Source organism: Perca fluviatilis, chromosome 2 (genome assembly GCF_010015445.1).
Source record: "Perca fluviatilis chromosome 2, GENO_Pfluv_1.0, whole genome shotgun sequence".
In the NCBI taxonomy this organism is placed as follows: domain Eukaryota; kingdom Metazoa; phylum Chordata; class Actinopteri; order Perciformes; family Percidae; genus Perca; species Perca fluviatilis.
Window position 1 is genome coordinate 4,725,567 of NC_053113.1, and position 15,000 is coordinate 4,740,566.

The 15,000-nt window shown below is 39.8% G+C and overlaps 2 protein-coding genes across 20 annotated transcripts in view; one reads left to right on the forward strand and one right to left on the reverse strand.

Annotated features, from left to right (window-relative positions):
* The window catches only part of LOC120571647 (protein NLRC3-like), a 615,005-nt gene that overhangs the window by 487,996 nt on the left and 112,009 nt on the right, over positions 1-15,000 (forward strand). The window lies entirely within an intron of this gene.
* Positions 1-15,000, reverse strand: part of LOC120570840 (NLR family CARD domain-containing protein 3-like) — a 590,579-nt gene that overhangs the window by 63,953 nt on the left and 511,626 nt on the right. For 14 of the 19 annotated variants that reach the window (XM_039819516.1, XM_039819499.1, XM_039819491.1 and 11 more), the window contains one exon: positions 11,255-11,371. The exons of 1 other annotated variant lie outside the window; for it this stretch is intronic. In XM_039819516.1, coding sequence (XP_039675450.1) covers positions 11,255-11,371 — 117 coding nt within the window. Of the gene's footprint in view, positions 1-11,254; positions 11,372-11,647; positions 11,780-12,181; positions 12,347-15,000 lie in introns of those variants that run through there. 4 more of the 19 variants (XM_039819451.1, XM_039819562.1, XM_039819436.1 and 1 more) reach the window with 4 other exon arrangements.

The following is a 15,000-nucleotide window of genomic DNA, read 5'->3' on the forward strand; positions in this document are numbered from 1 at the left end:
CCACCTCTGATCTAAAGATCAACAATGAATATTCTGATTAATAGCGGATGGCTTGTGGGTGAAATAACATATAAATAATGAGGAAAATATAACTGAACATAGCAGACTGCAGAATAGACCATGTGCACATTTACACATTGTTATCATTAGATGAGTGTCTCATAGAAAAAAATGAACGCACATTGCATACAGTATCATTTACAGAGACCCAATAATTCCCCCAAGAGCAAGCATTTGGTGCAACAGTGGACCGTTCTCTGTAGGGAAACATGGACATTACATCACTCTCACACACACACACATATATATACTGCGTTTACACCGCAGGGACTAGGAAAGAGCGTTTTGAAGGACTTTTTGAACTTAGAGCCGGTACTCTCACAGTACAAGAGGAACTTAGAGAAATAATTTGTCCGGACGTCAGTGTACGTTTCTGATCGATCACATGAGACATGCAGCACCAGCAACTGACATTTTAAGCCTCTAGCTAACTAGTCTGCTGAAAGAGTAATCCTTCATCTACACACTCTTCTCACAGCGTAGAAAGCACATTGCTTTGTGCTAAGCTAGGCTAAACCTGTCCTGGACCTGTCTGTCGAGTTGAAACTGAACCACGGACAGTTCCTTTAACATACAGAGATGTGTCAAAACTACATCAATTATTAACAACATTTTAGTTCCTGCAGATGTTCTCCTTTAAAACTTCCTACACAAATATCTCCTTTTTGTTCATCAGTGTTTGTACCTGAGAGTGTCCAGTCTCCAGAGAGGATCCTCCAGTCCCGCTGACAGTAGCTTCACTCCTGAGTCTCCTGGATGATTGTAGCTCAGGTCCAGCACTCTCAGATGGGAGGGGTTGGAGCTCAGAGCTGAGGCCAGAGAAGAACTGCCTTCCTCTGAGATCAGACAGCCTGACAGACTGCAAACACACAGAACAACACACAGGAACCCTCTGTCAACACGTGGAGCCATGTGTTAGTGTTATGTTTGTTTGTTGTCCAGGTACATTTTGGTTCAGATTTAGAATACACCTTTAAAATTATCTGTTCTATTTGATTATTTAACAGCAAAAGTAAATAATGAAAAATCATCATGGAAAGTAACTCTGAGTCTAGAAATTAATAATTATATAGTTAATAACTACTGCCCAACTTTATCTCATCAGCAGACACAAAGCAGCTGTTTTATCAACTAAAGTTAGTCAGATTTTAAATGGTCATCAGTTGAATGGGTTACTGAATCCTGACCTGAGAGTCTCCAGTGTGCAATGTGGACTCTTCAGTCCATCAGAGATCAGCTTCCCTCCTGAATCCTGCAGTTTGTTGTTACTCAGGTCCAGCTCTCTCAGAATAGAGGACTGGGAGCTGAGAACTGAGGACAGATCTTCACAGCTTCTCTCTGACAGTTTACAGCCATTTAGTCTGAAGAGACAACAGGAAGGACAAACATTATTTATATTTAACTCCTGTTGAAAGATAGCATAGTGTTTATTGATGAATAAATCACACTTACAGAGCTTTGTTGGAGGGGCAGTAATGAAGAAGACAGATAACGATTGGGTTTAAATGTTAAGTCTGGACTTTTGGTGATAGAGAATGTAAAATCCATTTTCTAAACAAGTTGGAAACATGATAACTAATTGGGACTGAATGAAGAGTAAAAAGACATCCAGTATTCAAATTCACATAAGATTAAAAAAAAATGCCATAGCCACATTTCATACTTTGTGCTTTGCGACATATTATAAATAAGAACAAAATGCTTTGGAAACATTAAAAGATTTCCAAATTGTTAAATTTTAAATCCTGACATGAGAAGGGCGGTTTCAATTGAATTAAGCTTAAAGTTTAGAGAAATGTCATAGAAGAAGACAAATAACGATTGTGTTTATACAGTATGTTGAGTCTGGACTTTTGGTGATACAGTATATGAAATCCCTTCTCAGCATGTTTAAATATCTGCTGCTCTACTCTAAACAAGTTGGAAACATGATAATTAATCGTGACTGAATTAGGCAATATTACACGAGAGGGTTTGGTTTAACGTCATTATTGGCACGACAGGGTGTGCTTTCATGCTAATTTGAGTACGTTCTTAATGTCTAGCTGACCAATAAGGTTGTCTGGTCGGATCTTCTTCTTGTATAATCAGAGATAAAAAAATGTCCATTAAGTCACATAATATTAAAATATCAATTATTTGTGGATCTCAGCCACAGTTCATATTTCATTCTTTATGAAGTGATTCTAAATCAGAATAAAATACTTTGAAAACATTCACATTTTTTGAATGTTTCCAAAAGATTTTTCAATACTGTTTTTTTCAAAGATTATTATTCTTGATCTGACCTGAGCGTCTCCAGTGTGCAGTGTGGACTCTTCAGTCCAACAGAGATCAGCTTCACTCCTGAATCTTGCAGTTCGTTGTTACTCAGGTCCAGCTCTCTCAGACTAGAGGACTGGGAGCTGAGAACTGAGGACAGATCTTCACAGCTTCTCTCTGACAGTTTACAGCCATTCAGTCTGGAGAGACAACAGGAAGGACACACATTATTTATATTTAACTCCTGTTGAAAGATAGCATAGTGTTTATTGATGAATAAATCACACTTACAGAGCTTTGTTGGAGGGGCAGTAATGAAGAAGACAGATAACGATGGGGTTAAAATGTTAAGTCTGGACTTTTGGTGATAGAGAATGTAAAATCCATTTTCTAAACAAGTTGGAAACATGATAACTAATTGTGACTGAATGAAGAGTAAAAAGACATCCAGTATTCAAATTCACATAAGATAAAAAAAAATGCCATAGCCACATTTCATACTTTGTGCTTTGCGACATATTATAAATAAGAACAAAATGCTTTGGAAACAATAAAAGATTTCCAAATTGCTAAATTTTAAATCCTGACATGAGAAGGGCGGTTTCAATTGAATTAAGCTTAAAGTTTAGAGAAATGTCATAGAAGAAGACAAATAACGATTGTGTTCATACAGTATGTTGAGTCTGGACTTTTGGTGATACAGTATATGAAATCCCTTCTCAGCATGTTTAAATATCTGCTGCTCTACTCTAAACAAGTTGGAAACATGATAATTAATCGTGACTGAATTAGGCAATATTACACGAGAGGGTTTGATTTAATGTCATTATTGGCACGACAGGGTGTGCTGTCATGCTAATTTGAGTACGTTCTAAATGTCTAGCTGACCAATCAGGTTGTCTGGTCGGATCTACTTCTTGTATAATCAGAGATAAAAAAATGTCCATTAAGTCACATAATATTAAAATATTAATTATTTGTGGATCTCAGCCACAGTTCATATGTCATTCTTCATGAAGTGATTCTAAATCAGAATAAAATACTTTGAAAACATTCACATTTTTTGAATGTTTCCAAATTATTTTCAATACTGTTTTTTTCAAAGATTATTATTCTTGACCTGACCTGAGCGTCTCCAGTGTGCAGTGTGGACTCTTCAGTCCAACAGAGATCAGCTTCCCTCCTGAATCTTGCAGTTCGTTGTTACTCAGGTCCAGCTCTCTCAGACTAGAGGACTGGGAGCTGAGAACTGAGGACAGAGCTTCACAGCTTCTCTCTGACAGTTTACAGCCATTCAGTCTGGAGAGACAACAGGAAGGACACACATTATTTATATTTAACTCCTGTTGAGAGATAGCATAGTGTTTATTGATGAATAAATCACACTTACAGAGCTTTGTTGGAGGGGCAGTAATGAAGAAGACAGATAACGATTGGGATTAAATGTTAAGTCTGGACTTTTGGTGATAGAGAATGTAAAATCCATTTTCTAAACAAGTTGGAAACATGATAACTAATTGTGACTGAATGAGGAGTAAAAAGACATCCAGTATTCAAATTCACATAAGATTTAAAAAAAAAATGCCATAGCCACATTTCATACTTTGAGCTTTGCGACATATTATAAATAAGAACAAAATGCTTTGGAAACATTAAAAGATTTCCAAATTGCTAAATTTTAAATCGTGACATGAGAAGGGCGGTTTCAATTGAATTAAGCTTAAAGTTTAGAGAAATGTCATAGAAGAAGACAAATAACGATTGTGTTCATACAGTATGTTGAGTCTGGACTTTTGGTGATACAGTATATGAAATCCCTTCTCAGCATGTTTAAATATCTGCTGCTCTACTCTAAAGAAGTTGGAAACATGATAATTAATCGTGACTGAATTAAGCAATATTACAAGAGAGGGTTTCATTTAACGTCATTATTGGCACGACAGGGTGTGCTGTCATTCTAATTTGAGTATGTTCTAAATGTCTAGCTGACCAATCAGGTTGTCTGGTTGGATCTACTTCTTGTATAATCAGAAATACACAAACGTCCATCAATCAAATTCACATAATATTAAAATATAAACTAGTGCAGTGCCCGTTTAAAATGTTTCTGTTTGGAATGAGCGATTACTTGGCCTGTGGTATTGATGCTTGTAGAATTCATCAAAACCAAATTGTAGCCTACCCCAAAATTACTTACAGAAGGACCTCAAACCACTTCAAATGCAACTCCCCTGTATACCCTACTACTAACTTACTGATTTACCTGACAGAGAACGTTGCAGATTCAGAAGGTAATCACAAAATATCACAAAGAAAATGTGGAGTAATCAGACATTAGCGTCGTGAACTCATGGCAGTGCGCTATCCACCGGCCTGTTATGATCGCTAAACAGCACATATCTGTGTTAATCACCACCAGAACTGGACCGTTTGTGTGTGTGCGCAGAGAGAGAGAGAGACCCAAGCACATATCTAATCACCACCAGAACTGGACCATTTGTGTGTGCGCAGAGAGAGGGAGAGAGAGAGACCTGAGGTGGTACTCCTAACTTACAGATTTACCTGATCGAGAACGATGCAGATTCAGAATGTAATCACAAAATATCACAATGAAAATGTGGAGTAATCAGACAATAGCGTTATGACTCATGGTTAGGGTTGGGTATCGTTTGGTTTTTTTTCGATTCCGCTGCTAAATCGATACTTTTAAAACGGTGCCTGAACCGGTACTTTTCAATAAAGTTTCAATTCAATTCAATTCAATTTTATTTATAGTATCAAATCATAACAGAGTTATCTCGAGACACTTTACAGATAGAGTGGGTCTAGACCACACTCTATAATTTACAAAGCCCCAACAATTACAGTAATTCCCTGAAGAGCAAGCATTAGCAGTGGCTATTGCGACAGTGGCTAGGAAAAACTCCCTTTTAGGAAGAAACCTCGGCAGACCCAGACTCTTGGTAGGCGGTGTCTGACGGGGCCGGTTGGGGGTGTGATGGCGATAATAGTCGCAAGTTAAAAAAAAAGAAGAAGAAAGAAAATAAGGGTAGTAAACAACAGTCAGTGACTTGTTTATTGCTAAGGCCATGGTCAAAATTAAAGATTTAATAATAATGTAATAACTATAACAATAACAATAACTTATTTCACCAGTAAATTGCTGTTGAACCCCAGATGGGAAAAGGGTATTTTACAATTACTGTGAATGCACCACGAGGCAAGCTGTTTTAAGTGAATGCACCGTCTGTGTTGTTTAATTCCGACAACGGCAGCTGCGAGTGAACGCACCATCTGTGTTGTTTAATTCCGAAAACAGCAGCTGTGAGTGAACGCACCGTCTGTGTTGTTTAATTCCGACGACGGCAGCTGCAAGTGAAAGCACCGTCTGTGTTGTTTAATTCCGACCATATAAACATAGTACTACTAGTACTGCTAGTACTACTACTGTATATCTATGAATTCCGACAACGGCAGCTGCTGCTGCGCTGCATTGCAGACTGTTACATCCCGCTGTTGAAGTTATCCACAGTGAAATCCAGTCACACTTTACACTGTTTAACGTTAGCTGTCAGCATTTTACCGGTGTTTAATCCAGCTGCTAGCTAAAGGTAGGCTAACGTTACATGCTGTCAGGTGTAGTGTAAAGTCAAGCACCGAAATGAGGCACCGAAACTTTCGTTCTTATTCGGTCTCGTTACTACCGTTTACGTCGGCACCGGTTCCCTATTGGCACAGAGTTTCGGTACCCAACCCTACTCATGGTGTAGAGTGAGTCACAACACAAACAGGTGCTCAGTCAGTGTTTGCATGCAGTGTGAGAGGGGGTGTGGCAGGCGGCTAGAGCGGCAAAAGCCAAAATGCGCTTCTTTTACCTATATATTTAATGATATCTTTTGCGTTTTATAGATATGCACTTAACACCCACCACACACACACACACACACACAAACACACACACACACACACACAGACAGACGTTCCTGCGATTTTTAGATAGATTATTTGTGGATCTCAGCCACAGTTCATATTTCATTCTTTATGAAGTGATTCTAAATCAGAATAAAATACTTTGGAAACGTTAACATTTTTTGAATGTTTCCAAAGTATTTTTCAATACTGTTTTTTCAAAGATTATTGTTATTGATCTTGATCTGACCTGAGAGTCTCCAGTGTGCAGTGTGGACTCTTCAGTCCAACAGACATCAGCATCCCTCCTGAATCCTGCAGGTCATTGTTACTCAGGTCCAGCTCTCTCAGACTAGAGGACTGGGAGCTGAGAACTGAGAACAGAGCTTCACAGCTTCTCTCTGACAGGTTACAGCCACTCAGTCTGGAGAGACAACAGGAAGGACACAATTCATTTATATTTAACTCCTGTTGAAAGATATCAGAGTATTTGTTGATGAATAAATCCCACTTACAGAGCTTTGTTGGAGGCTTTGACTACTGGCAGGAGCCTCAGAAGAGCCTCCTCTGATGCAGAGTATTTCTTCAGGTCAAACACGTCCAGACTGTTTTCAGATGACAGTAAGATGAAGACCAGAGCTGACCACTGAGCAGGAGACAGTTTACCTTTGGAGAGACTTCCTGAACTCATGTATTGTTGGAGCTGCTCCACTAGAGAACGATCATTCAGTTCATTCAGACAGTGGAACAGATTGATGCTCCTCTCTGCAGGCAGATCCTCACTAAACTTGGTCTTGATGTACTCAACTGTTTTCTGATTGTTCTCTGAGCTACTTCCTGTCTGTGTCATCAGGCCTCGTAGGAGATTCTGATTGGTCTGCAGGGAAAGACCCAGGAGGAAGCGGAGGAACAAGTCCAGGTGTCCATTTGGACTCTGTAAGGCCTTGTCCACAGCACTCTGGTAGAAACGTGTTGATTTGTCTCTTAACACTTCAGACCACCACGATGTTGTTTGTTCTTCTGACAGCAAATTGACTCCAGAGTTGATGACTGTCAGATGGACATGAAGAGCAGCCAGAAACTCCTGAACACTCAGATGGACGAAGCAGAACACCTTGTCCTGGTACAGTCCTCTCTCCTCTTTAAAGATCTGTGTGAACACACCTGAGTACACTGAGGCTGCTCTGATATTGATGCCACACTCTGTCAGGTCTGATTCATAGAAGATCAAGTTGCCTTTCTGCAGCTGCTCAAAAGCCAGTTTTCCCAGAGACGTGATCATCTTCCTGCTCTCTGGACTCCAGTGATGATCCGTATCAGATTTTCCATCATACTTGATGTTCTTCACTTTGGACTGAACCACCAGGAAGTGGATGTACATCTCAGTCAGGGTCTTAGGCAGCTCTTGTACCTCTCTGGTCTTCAACACGTCCTCCAGAACTGTAGCAGTGATCCAGCAGAATACTGGGATGTGGCACATAATGTGGAGGCTTCGTGATGTCTTGATGTGGGAGATGATTCTGCTGGCCTGCTCCTTATCTGTGTATCTCTTCCTGAAGTACTCCTCCTTCTGTTGGTCAGTGAACCCTCTGACCTCTGTCACCATGTCAACACACACAGCAGGGATCTGATTGGCTGCTGCAGGCCGTGTGGTTATCCAGATCCGAGCAGAGGGAAGCAGATTCCCCCTGATGAGGTTTGTCAGCAGCACACCCACTGAGGTGGACTCGGTAACATCAGTCAGGATCTCAGTGTTGTGGAAGTCCAGAGGAAGTCGACACTCATCCAGACCGTCAAAGATGAACACAACCTGGAACTCTTCAAACCTGCAGATTCCTGCTTCTTTGGTTTCACTAAAGAAGTAATCAACAAGTTCCACCAAGCTGTACTTTTCTCTTTCAGCACATTCAGCTCTCTGAAAGTGAATGGAAATATGAACTGGATGTCCTGGTTGGCTTTGTCTTCAGCCCAGTCCAGAGTGAACTTCTGTGTTAAGACTGTTTTCCCGATGCCAGCCACTCCCTTAGTCATCACTGTTCTGATTGGTTCATCTCTTCCAGGTGGAGCTTTAAAGATGTCCTCACATGTGATTATTGTTTCTGGTCTGTCTGGTTTTCTGGACGCTGTTTCAATCTGTCTGACCTCATGTTCATCATTGACCTCTGCAGTCCCTCCCTCCATGATGTAGATCTCTGTGAACATCTGATTCAGAAGGGTTGGGTTTCCTGCTTTAGCAATCCCCTCAAACACACACTGGAACTTCTTGTTTAGGTTACATTTGAGTTTACGTTTACAAACTCCAGCAGAACTTCCTGAAAGAATACATAATAAAAAAGCTCATTAAGTAATTTTGTAAAGAAAACAGGAACATATTTTGGTCCATCTCTGGAGACATTACTAAACGTCCCACTAGTCCAGCAAGTTAAATCTTTAGAAGAAATCCTTACTACGGCTGCAGACGGTCAGCCAGCTCGTACTGCTTCATTCTCCTCAGGAAGTGCAGTGTGATCTTCAGAAATGCCTCTCTGCTGCTCCTCTGGTCTTCATCCTCATCCTCCCTCTGACTCTTTAAGCATTCTGGGTAATCTGGATTCAGAACCTTCTGGATCTTCTTCAGCTCGTTCTTCACAAAAGTGCTGATGTTCTCCTCCAGCAGCTGGAACAGAAGATTATATGAATGACACAAACACACTGGAATAATGGACGCAAACATCATATACTTGTTGGACAGACTGACAATCCACTGGTCTGAAAAGTGCAGCATGGAGATGATTGTGAACAGAATAGATGTAAAAGTAGTTGTTGTACATGTACAGACCATAAATATGGAGTCCAGGTGTGTTTGATGCTGCTGGGCAGACTGACCACTGGGAACCTCTGAGATCTCCTGGTCCACTCTGTGGAGGAATCAGGAAGAATTAGCTCACATCATGTCTGTCCACACAGAGACAAACACAAGGTAATTTAATGTGACTTAAAGTGTTGATTAGAGAGGAGGAGGAGAGGGAGAGAGGAGGAGAAAAGAGAGAGGAGGAGGAGAGGGATGGAGGAGGAGAAAAGAGAGAGGAGGAGGAGAGGGATGGAGGAGGAGGAGGAGGGGAGAAAGATTTCCCATTGAAAGGAGGAGGAGATGGAGAGAGGAGGAGGAGAGGGAGAGAGGAGGAGGAGAGGGTGAGAAGTAGATGGAAGGATCTACCCAGACTTGGTGGATCACATTTCCCAAACCTTTGTGTCACCATAGAGACGCAGTTTTCCCGCCAAAACGCTCGTCTAAACGCAGAATAAAAACTCAAGTCTCCAGACTCAAATGGCAGAAGTCTTCTCATGGCAAATAGTGTCCTGACCCAGGTGACACAAACACTTACCAAGGGTTGCTGGTTCTCCAGGGGGGATGTGCAGATGAAGTTACCCTGGAAGGGGCACTCTGAGGCGCATACATCCCAACCATCCCCCTGGTATTCCCAGAACATTTACCCTATGGCTATGGGAGATTTAAAATGCTTTTTAATGGGGCTGAAACACCAGATGATACTGGACCAAACCAGGTCCAATATTAAAAAAAATGAGATCTACAGTTGAAGACTGGTCTCACTGGACAGCTTTCAGATGTGAGATAAGGCATGGATACCCGACCCGAGTCCCACGGTACCCGACGGGCCGGGCCAGGTTTTTAGAAATGATGGTCGGGTTCGGGTCCGGCTCGGTCACATCAGCGTGATAAGGCATTTGTTGTAAAATGGTGCTGCGGCCTAAGAGAGCTCAGTGTGTGTAGTGTGTGTAGTGTGTGTGTGTGTTGTGTGTGTGTGTGTGTGTGTGTGTGTGTGTGTGAGAGTGTGTGAGGTATTAATGAGGTGTTTGTGTGTGTGTTGTGTGTGTGGGGTGGTGTGTGTGTTTGTGTGTGTGTGTGTGTGTGAGTGTGTGTGTGTGTGTGTGTGTGTGTGTTGTGCTGAGAGTGTGTGTGTGTGTGGTGTGTGTGGTGGGGTGTGTGTGTGTTTTTGTGCGTGCTGGCTTGGCCTGGTTGCGGTGTCGTGTGTGAGTGTGTGTGTGTGTTGTGTGTGTGTGTGTGTGTGTGTGTGTAAAGACTGGGGTGTGTTTTTTTTTTGTGTGTGTGGGTGTGTGTGTGTGTGTGTGTGTGTTTTTGTGTGTGTGTGTGTGTGTGTGTGTGTAAGTTCTCCATTTATTTTTCTCCTTTTTTTTTTTGTTTTTTTGTTGTGTGTCTCTGTTTTTTCTCTTTTTCTTTATGGTTTTTTTGTTTTGTTTGTTGTGTTGTTTTTTTTTTTGGTTCTTTTTTTTTTTTTTTTTTTTTTTTTTTTGTTTTTTTTCTTGTGTTTTTTTTTTTTTGGTGTGTGGTTTTGGTTTTTTCTTTTTCTTTCTGGTGTTTTTTTTTTTTTTTTTTTTTTTTTTAAGAGAGAGAGAGAGAAAGAGGAAGCAGACGTGTTGTATGAAACCAGAGCAGAGTTGGTGGAATAAGTTTAAGTTTTGTAGACAGTAAATAAATAAATAATCCCCAGACTGAAAGCCAAGTTCATTCATTGTCTGACCAGAAACAGGATTTAACCCTGACGTTATTCATGTTATAACGCTGACCCTGAGGACCCTGGAGGTAACGAGTCCCCCTGGTTCTCTGATCACGGTCAGAAACAAAGCCATCAGGAAAGGTTAACACACTGAACATTTTAACAGCTGATTAACGTGCGCTTGTTGCCCCGTGTGAGGTGATGACCTCATCTGTTGACATTTCCAAATGCCTTCCTACAGGTATAAAAGCACAAACAAAACTGTTCATTAGTATGAGAAAAAATTGATTTTAAATTTGTAACCGGGTTTCGGAGAACAAAATTTCTTAATGCCTGTTGGACGGCGGCCGGGTTTTGTCAGAAAGATTCAGCCCGATCCGGACTCTAATGTGAGAATGTAAATATATGTGAAGAAGAAAGATGCTGAAAATACATTTCAAAACTTCTCTGGATACATAGAAGTTGAAACATGAATCAGCAATATTATAATATTATTAACAGTTTACCTCTTTTCAGCAGAGGGTTGTTGACCTTTAAAGTTAATAAAGCGTCCATGTGACCGGTCACTCTTGAAGGACACACAGCTGGGTTCAGGTCCAGCAGAGTCTGGTCTTTGATGGATCCTGTTACACAGAGAGTAAGACCAACAGGGATGAAAATTCACTTTTTATTATTCAGAAACAAAACAGTTAAAACATCAGAGAATATATTGGACCAAACCAGATCCAATATTTACCTAAAGTCAAGAGTTGAAGACTGGTTTAACTGGACAACTTTCAGATGTGAGAATATAAATATATGTGAAGAAGAAAGATGCTGAAAATACATTTCAAAACTTCTCTGGATACATAGAAGTTGAAACACAAACCAGCAATATTATAATATTATTAACAGCTTACCTCTTTTCAGCAGAGGGTTGTTGATCTTTAAAGTTAATTAAGCGTCCCAGTGACCGGTCACTCTTAAAGGACACACAGCTGGGTTCAGGTTCAGGTTCAGGTTCAGGTTCAGACTCTGGTCTCTTCTGGGTCCTGATAGAAAAACACATTTATTGAGGGTCACATGTTCAGGTAAAGTCTCCCGGCATGAAATATAATATTAATATCAATATGTATGTAGGCCTAATTATTAACAATTAAATGTCAATAATCATTTACTTTCTGTTCAACAAAAATATCTTTTGAAATCAGAATTTAAAAAAATCTAAATATTTCAAAATGTTGTCTAAACAGAAAGATATTTTGATTGAGACAGGAAATTATTTAGCAAAAATATTCTCATTTCAGTCATCAGTTACAATAAATCCTTTCCACAAAATTACAAAAAACTCTTTATTTGAAGGAGTGTGCATGAGACTGACACAAAACAACCCAGACGGGACGTAGTTCCATCCAATGAGACTCGTTCCAGTTTGCTGGATGTTCACAACTCACCTCAATCTTCTTCTTAACATTTCAATTTACCTTTCCATTGTTATTCTCTCCTTCTGCCATTCAAGTCTCTCCATCAATCCTCTCTCCTCCATTTCAAGTAGCCTCTCCTCCATTTCTATTCTCCTCTCCCTTACAGGTCTTTTCTTAAAGTAGCGGTGGCTCCATGGACCGAAATAGACACACAGCTGGGTTCAGGTTCAGTTCGGGTTCAGCAGGGTCTGGTCTCTGATGGGTCCTGTTAGAAAGAGAGGAAGACCACTTTTTAATCTCCAGAAGAACAAGCTGCTGGAGAAACTAGAAGCTATCAAGCAGGAAATAAAGTCTGAATCTCTTCACTGAATGATTTCTTTTTTGCTCATCCCTCTGTCATTCATTATCTTTCGGTCGAGAGACACATGTGGAAATGTACTTTTTTCTGTCCTCTAATGGGACAAGACTCCAGGACTAATGTCATCTTTCTGTCCTCTAATGGAGACAAGAAACTCCAGGACTAATGTCATCTTTCTGTCCTCTAATGGAGACAAGACTCCAGGACTAATGTCATCTTTCTGTCCTCTAATGGAGACAAGACTCCATTATGACTATTAATCTCACCTTTCCCTGGCATCCCTCCTCCTACACACACATCACTACAACAGTAACAGAGAGCATTTAGGTCTCTACATTTTATTCTGAAAGGTCCCAGAGGAAACAGTAGAGTCCTGTTGTGTGTGTGACTTTACGCTGGTGGAGACGACTGTTTGTTTTTCTGACAGCAGGAGAAAGGAAATAACTAGCGCCATCTTATGATGGATTCACACCGGCCAAATCAGGCCAGGGGCTTAAAGTTGGCCCTTCCTTACTTCCTACCCTCCTACTTCCTCCCCCCTTACTCAGCCTTCATTTAGATCTCAGCTACACAGCTGTAAAGTTTCCTGACTGCAGCCTCACGGTTGTGACAGACAGACGTATAAACACCTGGCAAAGTATTTAAAACCTCCTCTGTAGTAGTTCATGTTACAACATGGAGATTTATCTTCAACACAAGAGTCGTCCAAACTTTCTCAGGAAATAAGAAGTGAAGTAGAAACATTATATTTAACTTTACAGAGCCAGAAACTAACCCTGAAGAGACCAAAGACTAACGTGTTGTTAAAGTATCAAACAGCAACTTACAGTTTCTCACACACACACACACACACACACACACACACACACACACACACACACCACACACACACACACACACACACACACACACACACACACACACACACAACCAACACACACACACACACACAAAACTTTAAACTCTGGGGATCTCTAAGACAGAAATTATCTATAAGACAGAAATAAAGGATCTATAAGAGATAAAGATTATACAGAAATAAATTATAAACTAAATTATATATTATAATATTTAATATAAAATAAGGATCTATAAGACAGTAACTCGGCCAGATACCCAACCACCAATGGCGGTGGATCTTTGTGAATAAGACGCCAGTTTTAATTCATCCCAAGTCCAGTTGTGTTGGTTTCTCTGCAGCTTTCTGCTCTTAAACTAAACTAACCACAGCTGGAGTTCACGAGTCAAACGTTACAGACATTATAAATATATAAATATATAAACGTTACAGACATTATAAATATATAAATATATAAACGTTACAGACATTATAAATATATAAACGTAATAAAATTAAATTACAGCTGGAGCTCCACACGGAGAGAAAAAGCTGCGACACTAACTCTTAAAAGTGAAAGTAAACTTTAAACAGGAAACCAGAGCAGTGGTGGTTCTAGAGGGGGCCAAGGGTGGCCAGTGCCCCCTTTATCATAAGCCTCGACTCCCCTCTGGCCCCCTATCTGTGGCAAATATAGTTCATACATCTTTATCCCCAAAAGGGGATAAATTATTGATGTGCAGTGATATATGAAAGGTAGGTTCACACTGATTGAGTATTCTTGTGTTTATCGTTATTGTTTATCAGTAGTCTTTGGGGTGATTAATATATTTGGTTCCCCTGAAATCACATGTGACCCCAGCCTGGCCCCTCCATCTGAAATGGTCTAGACCTGCCACTGAACTGCCAGAGAGGCGAGCACATTACCAAATATAGGAAATTATAAACTGGAACTTCTGACAGTTAACATGTAATAACACATATAATAGAGTTGTGTTTAAATCTAAAGTATGTTCTGATTATAACAGAGGATGGTGTGTTGAGAGGACACACAGACTCCAGGGGGTTTAAAGATGTTTGTCCTGAATTCATTTAAAAACTATGAGACCGTTGGCTGGTTGGTTTACTCCAACATTCATTAAGATAGATAACTGCACTAGTTGGAACAATAGACAATACTTAATATAATATAATATAATACTAAATCACAATAACAGTAACGTTATCTCCAAATAACAATATTTCTGTAGCTGTTCTTCAGTGGAAAGTTTATATTCACTGTACCAACGGCGCCTTTATACTCACATAACACATACACTAAATGGGGGTATATGTCATTTTTACAAATATATACTAAAGTAAATAATACATTCTGTTTAAAAAATAAATAAATGTGTTTATTGATTAAGTATTACAAAAAAAAAAAAAAAAAAAAAAAAAAAAAAAAAAAAAAAAAAGTAATTAAAAATAAAAAAAAAAAAAAAAAAAAAAAAAAAATTTAATTTTTTTATTTTTTTTTTTTTTTTTTTTGCCTTCCGCTTGTTTCCCCCTTCCTTGTGTGTTCCTATCCCTCCCCAAAAAAAAATGTTTTTTTTTTTTTTTTTTTTCCCCTCCCCCTTTTTTTTTTTTTGTAGTAGGGGTTTTTTTTTTGTA